General features: G+C 42.7%; 1 protein-coding gene across 5 annotated transcripts in view; it reads left to right on the plus strand.

Moving 5' to 3' along the window:
- Nucleotides 1–18009, plus strand: part of CREB5 (cAMP responsive element binding protein 5) — a 389578-nt gene that overhangs the window by 291156 nt on the left and 80413 nt on the right. For all 5 annotated transcript variants that reach the window (XM_078059403.1, XM_078059405.1, XM_036074491.2 and 2 more), the window contains 2 exons: nt 709–835; nt 6156–6266. In XM_078059403.1, coding sequence (XP_077915529.1) covers nt 709–835; nt 6156–6266 — 238 coding nt within the window. The remainder of the gene's footprint in view (nt 1–708; nt 836–6155; nt 6267–18009) is intronic.

An 18009-nucleotide genomic window follows, 5' to 3' on the forward strand; every position in this document is an offset into this window, starting at 1 on the left:
CAAACAGCCTAACACCTCCAGTTATTATAAAATGAGGGATTGGTAATTGGGGGCTGGGCTCTGGACTTGCCTGAGAAAGGCTGGCTGCCGTGGCATGAGCCTCATTCCTGCTGCTTTGGTCTGTGTCCTGGCTTTGTTTTTTGTTTGTTTGTTTGTTTGTTTGTTTCCACCCATAGTGGAGAACTATGAAAAAGTCAAAACAGATTTCTATTGGGAATTCATGAATAAAGTTGGCTTTACGAATCCAGACGGTGAACGTGTATCCAGAATAAAGCCAGGAGGGCTTCCAGGCAGAGGCATAGGAGAGTGCAGATGAAACAAACGTACACAGATCTCTGGGTCTAAGATCCTCCACAGGGCAGAGAATTCTGAGTAAACACAGGATTTCACCCCCAAGTCCCTTCCCTAAGATGCAGGGGTCATAAGAGATTTACCGGCTTGTTGACTATTGAACATGAGTTAGATAACAGAGGTCAGGAAATGAAGTGGAATTTGATATATTAACTAGGAAGCAGCAGAGGAAGCCAGGCTTGTGTTTGATTTGTTATTATTTCCCTAATATCCTCAATTATGTGATTCCCATCAGAGGATCTGATCTGTGCTCTGTAACGGTGTTGTCCCCGCTGGTTCCGGACGTGGGGAAGCAGGCAGTGAACCCCCTGCCCCCGGGCATCAGGAATAATGTTTGCTTTCTCTGTGTGTTGCCAGGCCTGTCCCAGGCTCTCTATCTTCTCTGCTACATCTCCACAACAGACAGAGACAGCCCATGCCAGCCTCCATGCCTGGGACCCTGCCCAACCCGACGATGCCGGGATCTTCTGCCGTCTTGATGCCAGTAAGTGCTTCTCCCTTCCACTGAGCCTTGCTCTTTTGAAAACAGTAAAAGAAAAGCTGAGATCTAAGCTGGAAAGAAAGCGCCTTCTTCTGGATGAAAAGCTGAGCTGTGTGCTACTCTGCAGAGAGCACTCGGTTGTCTGTCCCTAGGCGTCTGGCTGGCTTTCCCGGCCTTCAGTGCTCCCTTAGTGAGGCCTGACCCCATCTTCCTGCTGGTGACAAGTGAGCTTGCCACACCCAGGGAATGGAATTTGTTCAAGGACACAGTGTTTTACGACTAGCCCAAAGTCTGTATAGCGTGGGCTATATACCGAGTGTCCTTAACTCACCAGGGAGTGGTCTTGCCAGGACTCAGAGTGACAAATATAATAACAAAAATAATAACGATGGTACAGAATACCTGCTAATATGTGTCCCTGCGTATCAGAGTCTGTTAATCATGCTCACAACGTTTATTGAGTGCTTACCATGTGCTAGTCCCTCTGTAAGCACTTCCTCAACCTGTGAAACAATCCTGTCAGGCACGTGCTATTTCTACCCCATGGTTCGAATGGGAGAAGTACGGCAAGTAGCTTGCTTGGCTGAGGAGCAGCATAGCTGAGTTCTGAACCCAGGAATTCTGGCTCCAGAGCCCACTCGGCCAACCAGTGTGTGATACCACTGTATTCTCTGCTTTCACTGGCACAACAAACCTGTGAGGGATACACTGTTCTTACCCCCATTTTACAGATGAGGAAGCTGAGGCACAGGAGGCCGAGTAACTTAGCTAAGGTCGCAGTTAGTAGGTGATGGAGCGTAAGGATTTATATCCAGGTGGCAGGACTCAAGAGTCTACATTCTAACATTATGTAATACAGCCCCCCTCTCTGAAAACAACACATTAGCCTAGAAGGGACATACAGCGTATTCCAGAGCAAACCTTGCTGTTCTTCCACAGGATCCCCTCCCTGTGCTTCTTCATCCTCCCTGGCCTGTGCTTTGGGGAGCCTGGCTGGTGACCTTATTCTTGGGGCCACAGTTGTTCTCAGAAGTCCTAAGAGATGATATGACAATTCAATGAAAACCCTCCCACAACAGTATCAACAATGCCTGGCAGAGCATTTTCGCTTTTTAAGGAATTGTCTACATTCGTCACTTCATGTCGCTCTCATCGGGATCCTGTGGGAATGGGATCCCGGTAATTATTGACACGCTCATTTTACAGATGAAAAGCTGAAGAGTAAGAAGTTGAAGGCAGCTGTCTAATGGCCCACAGCTGTGACAAACCCCACCTCAACTCACACTGAGCAGCTCAGATTCTCGAAGTTTGAGCAGTTTGCCAATTTATCTGAGTAGAGGCAGGGGTGGATGAGGGCTGGGAGGCCCAAGTTCAGAGAAATGGACCCGCCTACTATAAATAGTGGGTCGTCCTGGCTGGAAACAGTCTTTGCAAAATCGGGCCAGAAGGAACAGATGAGTTGACACACTTTCCCTGCCTTGCTCACCTTAAACATCTTCAGACGAGCTATGACAGTGCTGTCACCAACGCCCCTTGCCCAGGTTTTATTCAACCCAGCCAGGCGCACGAAGACTCCCACCGTAAGCTGTCTTCCTTTAGACGCTAAATCCCTCTGGTCCAAAATGAGTGTCCTTTCATAAATTCTATCCATTAACCAGAAAAATACCACTTCAGTGCCTTTTTTTTTTTTTTTTCCATCTAATTGTACCATTTCCAGGGACAAAGGTGGGACACGGGCTGAGACGGCCTGGCAAAAAAGTATCTGGTGCTGGTTTCCACCATCTCATCTCATTGTACAACTTGGCCTCCTGTTGTGCTTCAGAATAGAAGTAAAGGATCAGGTCCATGATCAAGAGCCAGTGTAGACAGAAAGTCAGGGATGCCACCCCCACAGGAGTTCCCCAACCCATGTCACTGATATGCACAGCTGCCGTGACAAGTGTCAGTCTAAGAGCACTGCTTCCAACTCGGGGTGATTGTTTGGCACTATCTGGAGATACTGTTGTTGGTTGTCAAAGCTGAGGGAAGGCTGCTGCTGGCCTCGGTGGGTAGAGGCCAAGGAAGCTGTTCAACATGCTATAATGTGCAGGATAGCCCCCACCAGAAACTAATCATTTGGGCCCTAGATGTCAACAGTGCTGAGGTTGAGAAACCTTGGTTTAAAGTGACATGAATGTAACTCATGAAAACTATCATAAAATCTCTAAAAAAAAAAAGATACCCTAAGAGTTCCTGGTCCCAGAAATCTAGGCCTTTTCGTCCTTGTTATCAAGTCTCCTGCTCCTATGCTCAGATTCTGGCATTTTAAGCATAGTCGTCCCATAGAGTTCCCGCCCTAGGGAACCATGATTCCCTTGGTATAAAAGATCAGTCTGTCTGTAGGTGTAGGTAATATCCTTAACTGATTTGCAGTGCATGCTGCCCGGCCACACATTTCACAAGGTCCTAGGTCTGAAGCAAAATGATGTATTTGTTCATTCCACAAGCTTTTGTTGAGCACCTGCTATGAGCCAAGCACTGCGCTGGATGTTGGGGATGTGGTGAACAACAAGGAAGGATTTCATGGTGGTGTGATTTCCTATCTTGAAAGTCAAATGTTGGGCGCCTGGGTGGCTCAGATGGTTAAGCGTCTGCCTTCGGCTCAGGTCATGATCTCAGGGTCCTGGGATCGAGTCCCGCATCGGGTTCCCTGCTCAGTGCAGAGCCTGCTTCTCCCTCTCCCTCTGCTTGTGCTCTTCTGTCTATCTCTCTGTCAAATAAATAAATAAAATCTTAAAAAAAAAGAAAGTCAAATGTTCACAAAATTTGGGAATATGAACACTCATTTATGATTCAAAAACCCAGTGAGCTGTAGAGATTTTAACTCCCGTTTCCTGATTTGTTTCAGAAGGAAAGGAGAAGCTCAAAAAAAGGTGAAATCCTTTACCTGGATGTTTTACCTGCCGTGCTAAATGTTGCTTAGTATTCAGCAAAACCACTTCAATCATCTGACTTCTTAATTCTAGGCACCTCACCAAAGCACACTCGGGCAGAACCTTATTAGTATAAGCACCAAATCGTTGCCTTGCTGAGGCGCTTGCTGACCCCTTACAATCACTAAGATGGAAAAATGCAATTTTTTTAAAGTAGAGAATCAGCCTGTTTTCACCATTCTGTTGAATTTGTGAGTCATGGAGTAGGAGTAGTCACAGACTGTAACTTTTCCACAGAGTGGGCAGCATGGCTGATTCTGGATCCTGAGGCTGCAAGTAAGCTGCTCGCCCTTCTTTGTAGCTCATGATGGATAGCAGCGTGGAAACTTTCAGATAATCATTTGTACTTCTCAATGACCTTCCTTCAGGAAACTGAAAGCAAAAGCTCATTTGGACTTGATTTCCCTCTAGGAGAAGGTTACCAGTTGGAATAAAGGGCCAAATGCCTTTCCAACTCTTCCATCTCCCAGCCTCTGGAAGGGGGAGTTACAAGCAATAAGCATTTTGTGGCGCAATCTTCATGACTTAACAATTAGAGTACATGGACGTACTTAATAGCACTGAACTGTACACGGAAACCTAGTTACAGTGGTAAATTTTATGACACGCGTATTTTACCAGAATTACAAAACAGTAATAAAAAATAAAATACCTAGGCTACCTGGAGACTCAGGGGGTATATGGGAGTGAGCATTTTATTTTCCTGAATTGATAAGGCCCCAAAAGTCGTTGCCAGCAGGCTCTAGACTGTATAGAAGATTCTTCATCAAACGGCTCCTTTTGAAGCAGTTTCACACAAACATACTCTTTTAGGCTAAGGGACGGCCGAGGGTGCTTTGCTATGACAGGGACTATCTACCCGTCACTCGTGTCATTTCGTGAGCACCTCTGCTAACCCACACATTAATGTCATAATTGCAGCCCCGCACCTGGGGTGGACCCAGCAGGGGTGCAGGGATGGAACCCGACCATGGCAGGGACCCTAAAGGGACATTTACCTCGGCTTTCCCTCTCCATTTTTGCCAGTGAGGTTTCTGTCCTCCGCTCTGGGAAGAGCTCCAGTGATAAAGAACTCTGTATTTTTTTCCTCAGACTCCCCAGGGTAACTTTGAGCAGAAAGCAGATTCCCTCAAGTTTCTGACCCGTTTTCATTTCCATCCTTCATCAAGGGGATCAACTTTTGCATTGAAGAATTTATTTTTTCCTCTTGACGAAAGTCTTCTGTGTGATTTAGTATTAAGTGTACTTGCTTTATTCTAGTTCTTTGGAACGTGCTAAATTTCTACTCAACAGAAAATATCAATCACACATACCCTTCCTTGATTGAAAGAGAGGTTTTTCTGTATTTCCTTTTTAACAGGGACACCCTGGAGACAAAAATGCCAGAACTCATGCAGGTATTTGAAATGATGTTAATTCTAGACACAGTGGCAGGCCAGCAGGACAGTGTCCATCAGGTGTGGTACGGTACCCTCACCCGCTTTCTTCACCCCTCCAAAGGTCTAGCCCTGCCGTGAGGCCAAAACCTGCTGCTGTGTAGTATCCTGACTAGGTTAACTGGGAAGGGGAGATCTACCAGGGGCGGCAGCTCAAATACCTCTTGGTCATCTTTTTTTTTTTTTTTAAGATTTTATTTATTTGACAGAGAGAGATAGCAGGAGCAGGGACACTCAGGGGGAGTGGGAGAGGGAGAAGCAGGCTTCCAGGCGAGCAGGGAGCCTGATGCGGGGCTCGATCCCAGGACCCTGGGATCATGACCTGAGTCGAAGGCAGACGTGTAACCGACTGAGCCACCCAGCGCCCCGCTCTTGGTCATCTTGATTGTGTTTATAAGTTACAGTGGCAAGAAGACCCAGCATATTCGAGAGCATTACTTTTTTAAGTTAATTTAATGTTTTCCTTATTGCTAAAATGATTCATGTTTTTGTATAAAACTTAAGGGGAAAAAAAAGCCATGGATAACCTGAGAGAACCATTTGGTATATATCTTTCCAGCATTTTTTAGGCATACATTATTCTTTATAGTTATAAAAAGAAGCATGACTCGTGGCAGTTTGGAGTGTTTGCAAAAGTGGAAATATTCCATACTTTTGTTTGCAAATGTACCATGACAACATGGTTCTCGTTGGCATAGGGCATCTCCTATAGAATGCATGGCTTTGGATTAATTCTTTGATGTCCTGGAGTTCAAGGCTCAGAAGTGTGTTACTTACCCTTCCCCAAACCACAGTCTTTCTCCAGAGTTATTCAAAGAAATTCTAAATGACCCACTTGAAAGAGAAATGCAGCTTTGTCTGTGACCTAGACTGCTTTTCGTAGACTTCTGATTCTGTTGCTTTCCTTTCTCTTAGATGGAGAGACAGATGTCAGTGAACTCCAGCCTCCTGGGAATGCAAGGTCCAAATCTCAGCAACCCCTGTGCTTCTCCCCAGGTCCAGCCAATGCATTCAGAAGCCAAAATGGTAAATAGCAATTATAATCATCCTTTTGTTATTTTGTGACTTTTTCTTTTGATTTCTACTCTGACTTCCAAATTTCAGTTGAGTCAGGTAGACGGCTCTGTCGTTGTTTCTGTGAATAGGTCTTTTCTGTGGAAAGGCAGTACAGAACTTGGCTCTCTTTGAGGATATTTGTTATTGAACCTTGGCATCAGATGACCATGTAATAAGCATTGGATCAGCTTCGGTGAAAGGGACATTTAGGAGTTTGGGGAGATCCATGGGCGTTCAGGTGGGATACACCCAAGTAGGTGTACATTTTCTCATAATGTGAAATTAACAAAAACAATCCAGAGTTTCTCTTCTTCAAGGTGGTCACAGTTTCAGTGTCACTCTTCCTGTCCCCATATCCGTGAAAACAGACATGTGATTTTTAAGCACACACTAGCACGGAAATATTTTTCATTTTTTGTTATAGTTGTCAGATGTGACACTAATTCAAAGGATCACAGCCTTGTTTTCATGCAGGGTAATTGCACCTCTTACTGAAATACGTGATTTCAGGTGACAACCTTCAGTGACTTTTAACATTTGAGATTTATGTGCAGTCAGTTCAGTCTTTCCCATCACAGTGAAAGATTTATGCATTATATCCTATTAAATATTAATAAAAGCAATGCATGTCCATCTTTGCAATATAAAGTAAATTTGCTGGTTGTATTTAGTAGAGTTACTTGAAGTAGGTCGTTGGGTTTTCATGTATTTAGATTCTGGCACCACAATTAGTAAGGTATCAGATGGCAACAAAATACACTGTAGCAAAGTTGTTAGTATCTGATATTGGATGAGGGTGGCTTTGCTACAGTTCGGGGATTTATTTGGTTTCCTGACTGACAGCATTGGGGACCGTGTCTGGTGGCTGGTATGAGGATGTTATTGACGCTTCTGAAAATCAGCCACCAAAACCAGTTGACTTCATTTTCAATGGCAGCAAGTTTTTTTGACGCCTGCTTTGGTCACTTTCTCTTGGAAATTTTACTCATTTGTCTTTCAGCTCCTTGATTCAAGGAAGCGCCTGAATTCCCAGTGTTGGCTACCTTGGGCAAATAAAATCTGTGGTTAAGAGAGTTCTCTTTGCCGTGCCACAGTCCCTGTGACATGCCAGATGGCACCAGCATCTTCAGCAAAGCTCGTTAAATCTTTTTGGAATTGGCAAATATTTTTTCAACTCAAGCCCTGCAGAGCCAAACCAAATACTTGCTGGCAGAGTGAAGTTCAAATTGGCATCTGTTTTGGAGACCAGAGTAATGCCATTTACTTTTTTTTTTTTTTTAAGGAAAATAAAAAATTAACTGTGAAGGTACTTAAGAAAAAAACAAAATTAAGTTATTCATGTTTATGAATAAGTGTTCTGGGTCTGAGCATCAGATGCTCAGCTGGATTATTTCTGAATCATCTTGTTTGGTTTGGGGTCTGTATCCCTTTTGAGGGACCTCCCAGACAAACTTTAGGTGGATTCTTACACACAGTTCCAAACCAAATTTCCCTGCCAATTGATTTTCACGGGATTATATGCCACCACTTGATTCAGAAATGTCCTACCTCCCCACTTCTTACTGGCAAAGAAGGAGAACGTTTCCAAAGGGAGTACAGGTTTATAATTATTTATATGTATGAAAGAAAAACATATGATATGGCCAACTATTGTGAATAATATCAGCTGGAGGCAAAAGGAAATTGGTCTGTACCTATAAAATCATGTGACCCCACAAATGTTTGTCGAGTTAAATTTACTGAGCAAGCACACGACTCTGCTGATTCATGCTCTGGGTCGATGGATGAATATTTCCAGATCCATGATGTCTGGGCTAATGAACTCTATCTTGGAGTTAGGGCTTAGGGAGCGTAGTTATTCTCTCTGTCCCAGGCTCCCACCCCGACACCATTATTGCCAATCCGTTATTCCAAGGGGGAAAATGGGGGTATTGGCCACTTACATTTTAGAGAAATAGCATTTACTTAATAGCCTGGAAAAGTGTTTAGTAATCGGCTTTTAATACATTACTCAGCATTTCTATTCTCATTCCGCTTGCTTTATTCACTGGAGAAACCAGTTATTGCCATCTACTAACTGTACAGTATTTTCTAGCAGCTTTGGACTGCTCAGATGAAAAGCTTTTACGAAATACAAAGTGATGGAGAAAAAAAAAAATCTTCCATGATTTTAATGTCAGCCAGAGCCTCCCCAGGTTTCTCTGAACTATGGGCTTTGTTGTTCTATGCCTAATTTTCTTCCTGTGTAAGACTGGAATGGATTCCAGATTTCAACTAAGACTCCTGTTTCACTGTTTTCAAGGACTTTTCCAAAGGTCACACATGGGCTATTGTGATGAATGCACTCTGCGGGGTGTGTTCTCAGAGCACAGGAGAAACCAGAGAGCTGCCAGGGAGGGTGTCGCCCACACCACAACACTGCAGACCTATTCTCCTGGGGACATTGGTGTCAGAGTGTCTGTTTCACACTCTCTATTGACCACTGACAAACGCCATCATCCTGCATCTCTGGTGAAACTTGGAGGTCCTGGAGGTGGACAAATCTTAAGCCGGGATTGCTTTAACTGTACAGCTTTGTCAGAAGCTGCTCGACTAGTGATTGCTCAGTAGGATGCATCCATCTTTCTTGCCACAAATTGGTCATTTCTATTGTGGAAGAGAGCAAAATAGCTGTCCCCAATAAGCTGTACAGTGTATTAATCCGGGATATCCAAATCAAGTAGCACAGTGCTCTTCTTTTGATTTAATGTATATGGACATCAAGCACTGGACTTCAGTGTACTGAAGTCACATCTGTCTGAGCCGGTTCTGTCATAATTCTGGCAGATTATAATTGAGTTTTATGGATTCTTTTTCTGAAGAATTAAGCCGACAAACATATGGCTTCATGATTATACAAGTGAATATATGCATATTGGATTTCGTTTTGGAGGTCAAAGCAGACTCAGAGCTGTGAGAGTTTTCCAACCTTCTAGCCACCCAAAACAATGGGTTCTTCCTCCCAGATTCCTGGGATTGGTGGGCATCTTCCATGAAAATGGGGTCTGCTAGAAAGGAAGTTCACTGGATACTGATGGATATTTTTGACATGCAAAGGGGAAAGGGAGAAAATGAGGGGGATAAGCAGACAAAAATGAAAAAGGGGAGGAAGAAGGAGACAGAGAGGGTAAGGGAATTTAAATCAGACTGTGACACATTTCTAGCCTCTCGTGGGCATGAGCCATTCTGTAGTGGTGTGGGTATGGTATCTTCAGAGTTACATAGATTTGTGTTCATTTCTATCTAGCTTTAAAAGAGGTTTTCCTTTTCCTTTTTTTTTTTTTTTTTCAGGCCAGTAATAGGGTTGGAAGCTAAATGGGGGGGCGGGGGGGGGGACTTGTCCGTACACCTGTCTTGTGTCTCAGTAATGTTGAGATGATTATCATACTGAAACCAACTAAAATGAAGGATGGCATATGAACTACTTTCCAGAGAGGGCTGAGGCGGCTCTGCCCAGGATTCACCTTCAGTTTAGACAGTTAGGGAAGCGAAGAGAGTGTTGATACTAAGAAGAAGGTACATACACCCGAGACCTGATTTTGCCCTCAGGACAGCGCCATGACAGGGCTGTTGTCCCCATTTTATAGTTGAGAAACTGAAGCTCCTAGAGGTTAAAAAACTGGCCCGACGATACATCACATAGTGAAGGCTAACATCTCAGACTCCACCAACAAATCTTTTTCATCACAATATTGATCCTTTAGATAAAAATATCGCACAGCTTCCAGGTAACAGCAATATATCAAATTCTTCAGGGTTCGTTTATATTTACAAAGAAATGGGAGCTAAGGATGGCAAGGACCTTCCGTTTAGGGGTTTAGACCTCCAGATAACCTGGAAAAGACGAGGGGTGGTTGCTAGTACCAAATGTCCCCCTCGGTTTAACCAGAGCTCTGTGGCCTCCCTGACTGATTGAGCTTCACTGCCTCTCTCTCCAAACACATTTTTATCTTGATGTTTCTTATTTTACATGTGTGTCTCCCCCCTTACTCGATTGATTGGGAGCTCCTTGAAGATAATCCTTGCATCATGGAAGTTCCTTGTACTAAGAAAGGCCCCATGGATGAGAGCTGAATTTAATTAGTTGAGTTGAGTTGAATTAAAATAAGGAGAAGGAACCAAACAGTAGCAGTGGAAGTGGGGGTGGGATGGAGTGAGTAAGGGGCAAGGGTGGGGCTCAGAAGGAGAGGATTAAACGAGATAAATGCTAAGCTAAGTAATCAACTAAGAAAGAGTATTTGACTACATTTGATTTCTTCGAAGCATATCTGGAAACAACATCTGGCATGTTTTGTTTTGTTTTCTTCCTTGAGAGAAAAGCAATATATCTCTTACTTAGAAAATAGAAGTTGGAATAACATTGACCTCCTAGGAACTGAGAAGGGTCAATACTAAATGCTGTTTCTTCCACTGTGATAGGCTAACTGTGCTGTATTTCACTTGTTGACTTGTCAATACCTCATTTATAGTTAGGTTTACAATTTATTGAATAGATACATAAATATGTGCATTAATGAGTGAAACAAAAAAATTGGAAAGTCAAAGGCTTTTAGAGGTAGAAGGTACTTAGTGAAGACCTTGCCCAAATTCCTCATTTCACAAGTGAGGACACCAGAGGCAAATAAACACTTAGGGAAATCAAGCCATCATTTCAACCCAAAGCTGGGCCCCCAGTTCAGACCGTCACGTTTCTACCCAGCATGATGCTTTTTTCATCAGCTGTACTGATAAATTACTAACAGTGCTTCTTTTCTTGGCCCCTGGTTTTCTGCTGGCAGATGGGCAGACAAGAACTAGGGTGGTATAGTGCGCAATCCGTGGTTAAATCTCCACTTTGTTTTGAATGTCAACCTGGGTGTGTTTGTGTTTGCCTTTCCCCTCCCTAATTATCGAGCTGGATAACTGTTTGCCTACGATGCCCCTTGGCCACCCACTGTCCAACAGATAAATCACAGAGAAGCCTGGCTCCATATGGAGCTGCCTGGAAAGTTTATACACATGAAAAGACAGTCTCCAGGTAACATCTCCCGGGCACTCTTGAGAAATGCTGCTCTGCGATTTGCCTATTTGCTTTAATCACCCCCAGTTTCACTTCCTAAAAGTCCAGGAATTAAAAAAAAAAAAAAACAGTGAATGAATAAGCTGTCTGCTTCTCAGAAGCTTTGTGGTGAGGCAGGAAATACTGTTGACTTTAAAGAAACTCTCATTAACTTTTGAACCATGCCAGCAGCCATGTGTCCCTGTAACCAGTGATCACAACAGGAGGATGGCCTGAGCCAAGGTGGCCACTGTTCTCAGAATCCTCCTCCCTTGTTGCTACGAAAAACCACTGTCCCATAGGCAGATGAGTAGGACTGATGTAAGATTCCATGACAACAAAAACAGCAACAGAAATCTACGCCCTCACTAACATGAGTGATGGGTCTCGTTCTAAAGGCACTTTGCTTTCTTAAAACACCCTGGTAGAAAATAATAACTGTTAACATTAATTAAGCACTTGTATATGTGGCAGAAGCTATGTTAAGCATCTTATGTTTTCTCATTTAATCCTTGCATCAATCTCATGAGGGACATACTCTTCTTAATCTCATTTTGCAAATGAATAACCTGAGAAGTTAGGTAACCAGTGAAGAACATACAAGCTGGTAAAATGTGTTGGGATGGGAACGCAGGCATTGGGCTCTTGGTCTTGGCTCTAAACCATGATGATTTGCCAGTGGGGGGTGGGGAGGGGGATGATCACCCTATGGGTTTCTATTAATAGAGCCCTTCCCAAATTACAAAGCCTTCTGTATTCAGGTATCATTGGAGCCTCGTAGCAACCCTGTAAGGTCAACAGGGAAGTATTACTATCTGCATTTCATAGACACAGAAAAGTTAAGTGGCTTTTCCAGCATCATCCAGTGGCATAACCAGGCCCTGCCCCCAAGTCTTCTGTGGGTTTTGTCCTGTTTCCTCTTTATCAGGCCATCCCTGGTATCCCTATGGTAACTTGCCCTGAGTAGAAGCAAGTTCTTACATAAACAAAACTCAGCAGTAAAAGTAAGACGAGGCTCAAATTAATAGCTCAGGCCCAGCTACCTCTTCACTTATGCCTATTAGACTCTGTAGTTCTCATTGGCTAAACACAGGAGAGAAGCCTGATTCATATTTCTGTCTGGCCAGGACAAATGGTGAATTTGAGCTTAGTTATGGTTATTAAAGAATTAAAAGTAGCAGCGTTTCTCTAACAGCGAATAGAAGTCTCAACTCCTTTCTGTTGACTGAAAGTATACCCTCCCATATGCCATTGCTACTTTGCCCCTTTAAACTATAGAAAGTTTAAAATTTAGGGATATATCATGCCACTTTTTTGGCAACGTAAATAATTCAGTTATGAGATCCTTGATAAGAGCTAGCAACCATTTATTTTTATTTCTATAGAACAGAATAAATTCCTACAGAATGACATTCCATGTGCTGATCGGAACCTCAAATACATGGGATTATACATTTGATTATATTTGTTTTGAAAATAAGAATTTGAGAGATTATCATTTGCCTATGAATCACCAGATTCCAAAGAAGGAAAGGTGCTTGGGAATTATTTTAGCAAAATTCATTCCCTTTGAGAAAAAAGGCCTGAAGTTCAAGTTAATAGCTTGTCCTGGGTCACATAACTAATTAGCAGAAAGAAGAGGAATGAAAACTCAGTTTCTGGATTTTCAAGTTTATGGAACTGCACTCCCCATGTGTCAGTCAGGAGTTGACAGGGAAAGCCATCTGCTAGCTGCTGTGATAGCGAACTTTCTAAGAGGAGTATGTCCTGAAGTGTTTTCTGAGTTTGGTTAGCGAGGCAAAGTACCTGGGAGAAGAGGTTCATTCAGCTTTTCCCTTTTATATCATGTCAGCTGGGAATTGAAGCTAACCATCAGACTGCCCAAAGGAATGGGCCCAATTCTCTATAATTCTTTTTGAGACTGGGGCGGGGTGGGGGGGTCTTGACATGATACCACTAAGCAATTCTTTTTTTTTTTTTTAATTCAAGTTAGTTAACATATAGTGTATTATTAGTTTCAGGGGGAGAATTTAGTGATTCATCAGTTGCATATAACACCCAGTGCTCATTCCATCCCGTGCCCTCCTTAAGGCCCATCACCCGGTACCCCAAGCCCCCACCCCCCACCCACCCCCGCTCCGGCAGCCCTCAGTTTGTTTCCTGTCCTTAAGAGTCTCTTCTGGTGGTCTCCCTCTCTGATACCACTAAGCTATTCTTAGTCATCATCCAGAGTGTGGATGCACACCGAGGATTTCATCTCTTGGTGCTGAGGACAAACTGCCTCGATCTTGTCTGCCACCAAGCAAAACTAAACTTCCCATGTCTCGTCTGTGTGTTCCTTGGCCGTGTGGATCTTCCACGGGCCTTCGGAGGTCTGTATTGTGCCGGTGCAGAGCGCTGGCTGAGCTTGCTGCTTACACAACACAAAGGGGTATTGAAACACCCCTTTCCATCCGATCTCTTCTCTTGGCTCCCCCCTCCCACTCCCCAGCAAGTTCTTCATACACACATTCAGACATTCTCCTGGGACGCATTGTCTTCCCAGTTTGATTTCTTTCTCTTTCTGTCAGTATCCACCCTGTTTTGGTAACCATGGCAATAGGTGAAACACAATCCCAATATTTGCTCGCTGCCTCTGTCATCCAGCCCAGCACGCGCATTGCCGGGTCTTGTTTTTGTGTTTGTTTAATGTTCCCAAGCCTGAAGTCAGATGCATCTGGGCAAGGACACCGCACATGGTCCGGTTCGGAACACCCCCCCCAGACAGTTTTCAGGCACGTCTTCTTTGTGTATCTGTGTACGTGTGCGTGTGCGTGTGTCCCTATCTGCTTTGGAACATTGTGCAAATAAGTTCAGCTTGTGTCAGAATAGCCAAGGGGGAAAAAAAAGGAAATTTTACAAATCTTGGTACAGGGAAGTTCTGCTTTGCAGAGATATATTTTGGTCTTTTTCTTGGAATTTGTGTATCTTTCCAAGATTTTTGCCAGCACGACTAATAACGAAAGTTTGCTTTGCACTTTGGGCTGATGGCTCTGCCTCGATTTGGCATTTCATGTGGCAAGTACAGAAAATCTGTCAGAAAATTTGTGCCTTGAGGGTGATGGAAGGTGGGACATGGGGGTGGATGGAAGAAGTAATGTTTTCCTAAAGTTTGGGGATTTTTCTTTTCTTACAAAATAAAAGGGAGAATTTAATCTTCGAGTGAAAAACTAATGAAGAGTCTATTTTCCCTACTTGTATCCTTTTAAAATTGTCTTTTTTGTCCCCTGTTAGTTTGAAAAGCCAGCCGTACTACGATAACTGTAGTGCTATATGACTGTTGTATTTGCCTTGGTAGGAATAAGATGAATCGCCAGGTTCTCAGAGTAGTTAAGTCCCACACAATAAAACTAAACATCAAGTATTTGTATTTTGAAATGGTATTCGCAGTCACCAGAACAGAAGATGTGTTTAAGGAGGACGAGATTTTCACCCAACTGTGGCCTTGGATTGTGGAGCTTGAAAGCGCAACCAGAGAAGCAAGGCCGTAACCTGATTCCAGTAGACGGCCAGGAGCTGAAGTGTAAGGGGAAGCAGGAGCAGCTCCCTGGGCTAGAATTTCAGACCTGGCAGGTGTTTCACTTGCACCCTTTCCTGGAACATCCTTCTCCCTGTTGGCACTTGGCACGGGAATGCGCCCGTGTTTCCATGGTACTTGAGGTCTCAGTCTGGTCCTGTGGCTTCTAGGTACTTCTGCCCCGCTCGGCTCTGCACACCAGGGCCACTCTCTGAGAGCCCCTCCCAGGAGGCTGGCACCTTCCTGGAGGCTTCTTGTTCTCTCTGGCTGCCTTGCTTTTCCTGTTCTATTTCCTTCGCCTCTACAAACTCCACTCCTCCTTTTTTTTCTTTTTTTTTCAAGACTCAGCTCAAATGCACCTTTCCTATGAAGTCTTCTCAACTTCCTCAGGTAAGGCACAGTTCTTCGGCACGCCTTTTGCAAGGGTAGACTCCATTTGTACCTTGTTTATCTCTGCCTTGTGGAGCTTCATTATGTGTCGTTGTCTGCGTTCTGGCCTCACAAACAGCCTGTGATCCCTTAGAGAACAGAGGCCAAATTGATTCAGCTCCTTGTCCCCAGGTTGGCATCTCTCCCAAATGTTCTAGGTGCCCAGGAAATGTTTGTTGATAGAATGAACGGGGGAAGTCTGATCAACTAATTTAGGTGGGAATGTTACTGTGAATTAATATGTCACCCCACACTGTGGGCTTTTGTGGTGGTGTTGTTTTTTTTTTAAGTTCCAGGGATAAGGTAGGACTTAACTTAGATGATTGGTTCACAGTGATAGAATTTCAGGACCCATGACAAATGGGTGGGAGAGAGAGATTTGAGCAGGTTAGAATCTTTCCCACAACTCCCCAAATCCCTGCATTGGTTGGTACCTGGGGACCTGCCAGCCACAGTGAAGTGCAGCTCTGCAGAGAGCCCTGCACAAGCCCTCTAGGCCCAGTGTGGCACCTCCTCAAGGTGAGGTGGCTTTATATTAAGGTGTTTTGATACTTCAGTATTGAAATCCCCTTGGTGTAGGCCCAAGACTATAGTACTTTTTTTAATACATAAATTCACAAATTCCAGGGGCGCCTGGGTGGCTCAGATGGTTAAGCGTCTGCCTTCGGCTCAGGTCATGATCGAGCCCCACGTGGGGCTCTTTGCTCAGCAGGGAGTCTGATTCTCCCTCGGCCTCTCCTCCTGCTTGTGCTCTCTCTTTCTCTGTCAAACAAATAAATAAAATCTTTTAATAAATAAATAAATAAATTCACGAATTCCAATGTACTTTTGGTCAAAAATTAATATGTAGTGGCAAACTTTTAGAGATATGTTAAAATGAAAATATTCTTTGCTTGTTTCCCTGTTCATATATGTAATATATCAAAAATTAGGTTCATACTGAATATACACTTTATATCCCATTTTTAAAAAGTTTCACATATTATAAGCATTTTCCCATATCAAGTGTCTTTTGAAAACATTTTAATAATTGTATGATTTATCCTATGGGTGTCACATAAAAATTTTAACTGTTTCCTTATTTCTATTTCTAGATATTTAGATTTTCTCTACTAGAAAAAAACCCTTTGATTATAAAAATAAAATTTAAAAACCTGATCTGAAATTATTTAATTATATCTTTGATTATTTCTTTAGGATAGATTCCCAGAATTAGGATTATCAGGTCAAAGAGAATTAAACATTTTAACATCTTTATATATATACTGCCAAATTTCTTAAAATTTATACTAATTTTCATTTCTATCTTTAATACAAGAGGATATCTAACAGCATTTTCAGAAGTGTTCAGCATTATCAATTTTTTAAAAAGATTTATTTATTTATTTTAGAGAGAGAGACAGACACAGAGAACATGCTGGGGGGTTTGGGAGGGGCAGAGGGAGAGGGAAAGAGAGAATCTCAAGTAGACTCCTCACTGAGCATGGAGCGCAACACGGGGCTCAATCTCACGATCCTGAGATCATGACCTGAGCCAAAATCAAGAGTCAGACACTTAACCGACTGAGCCACCCAGGCGCCCCAAGCATTATCACCTTTTAACAAAATCTTTGCCAGTTTTTGTTTGCATTTTTTACATTATGGGTCATGTTGCATGTCTTTTTCTATATTTGTTGGCTAGTTGATTTTTGTCTTTGATACATTTCTGTACTTTACAGCAATTTTTCTTAATTATGGTTAGTATTGGAATCCAGGGGAAAAATGATAGAGCAGGTTGTCCTCCCTCTACTGCATTTTTCAAATTCTTATTAATTAGCTGGCTTTCCTACCTTACTTTACTCATTATACATTTGTTTCTAAGACCTTAAAATGCATATTTTAAAATATATTCAGTAGTTTTTTTGGGTTTGTTTCGTTTTGTTTACACGACTCTTTTGCTTGGAAGCACAGTGTTTTGAGGGTTTTTAAAATTTTTTCTTAAGTTTTCTGGTTTTTGTAGTTATTCAGCTTATTTATTATAAAAATATTGGCTTCCCTAGGAGTATAACTGTGGCTCTTCCACATTTTCTGTGTTTATCTAGCCAAGCCTTTGTCTATTTAAATATATACCTGAGTATCCTAAATAAACTGAAGATATGTTTGTGTCTTTCACAATTACCTGAGGTAGGATTATATTATGCCTCCTGCTCTTATCCCGTTTATGAGAAATCAGCCTCTGACCATTTTATTTCACCAGTTACTATGTAAGTAGATGGATTTATATTGATTAAACTTTATCATCATGACTGGATGGTTAAATGTCGCTGGTTCCATTCTCAAGCAAGAAAGTTAAACAGAGAATATAAAAGAGCTTAAGTCCCATGGGGTGACATTAATGGAGTATTATTTTAAGGTTGAGTGAGTCTTCTGGTAACCAGACTGTGACCTCCTCGCTAGTGCCTAGTCTCCCCAAAGGGAGGGCTCTGAACACCTAGCGCATAGTTGGCACAAAATATCCCTGTGTCAGATGAATGAATATGAGTAATTAATTATATAATATCAAACATGCATTGAGTGCTGATCATGGGCCATATTAACTGTGTGATTTCCACGTAGTGAAGACTTAACAAGGCACTGTACATAAAGCACTTACACTTGGCATTTCCATGTAT

The sequence above is a fragment of the Halichoerus grypus genome, chromosome 12 (assembly GCF_964656455.1).
Source record: "Halichoerus grypus chromosome 12, mHalGry1.hap1.1, whole genome shotgun sequence".
In the NCBI taxonomy this organism is placed as follows: Eukaryota; Metazoa; Chordata; class Mammalia; order Carnivora; family Phocidae; genus Halichoerus; species Halichoerus grypus.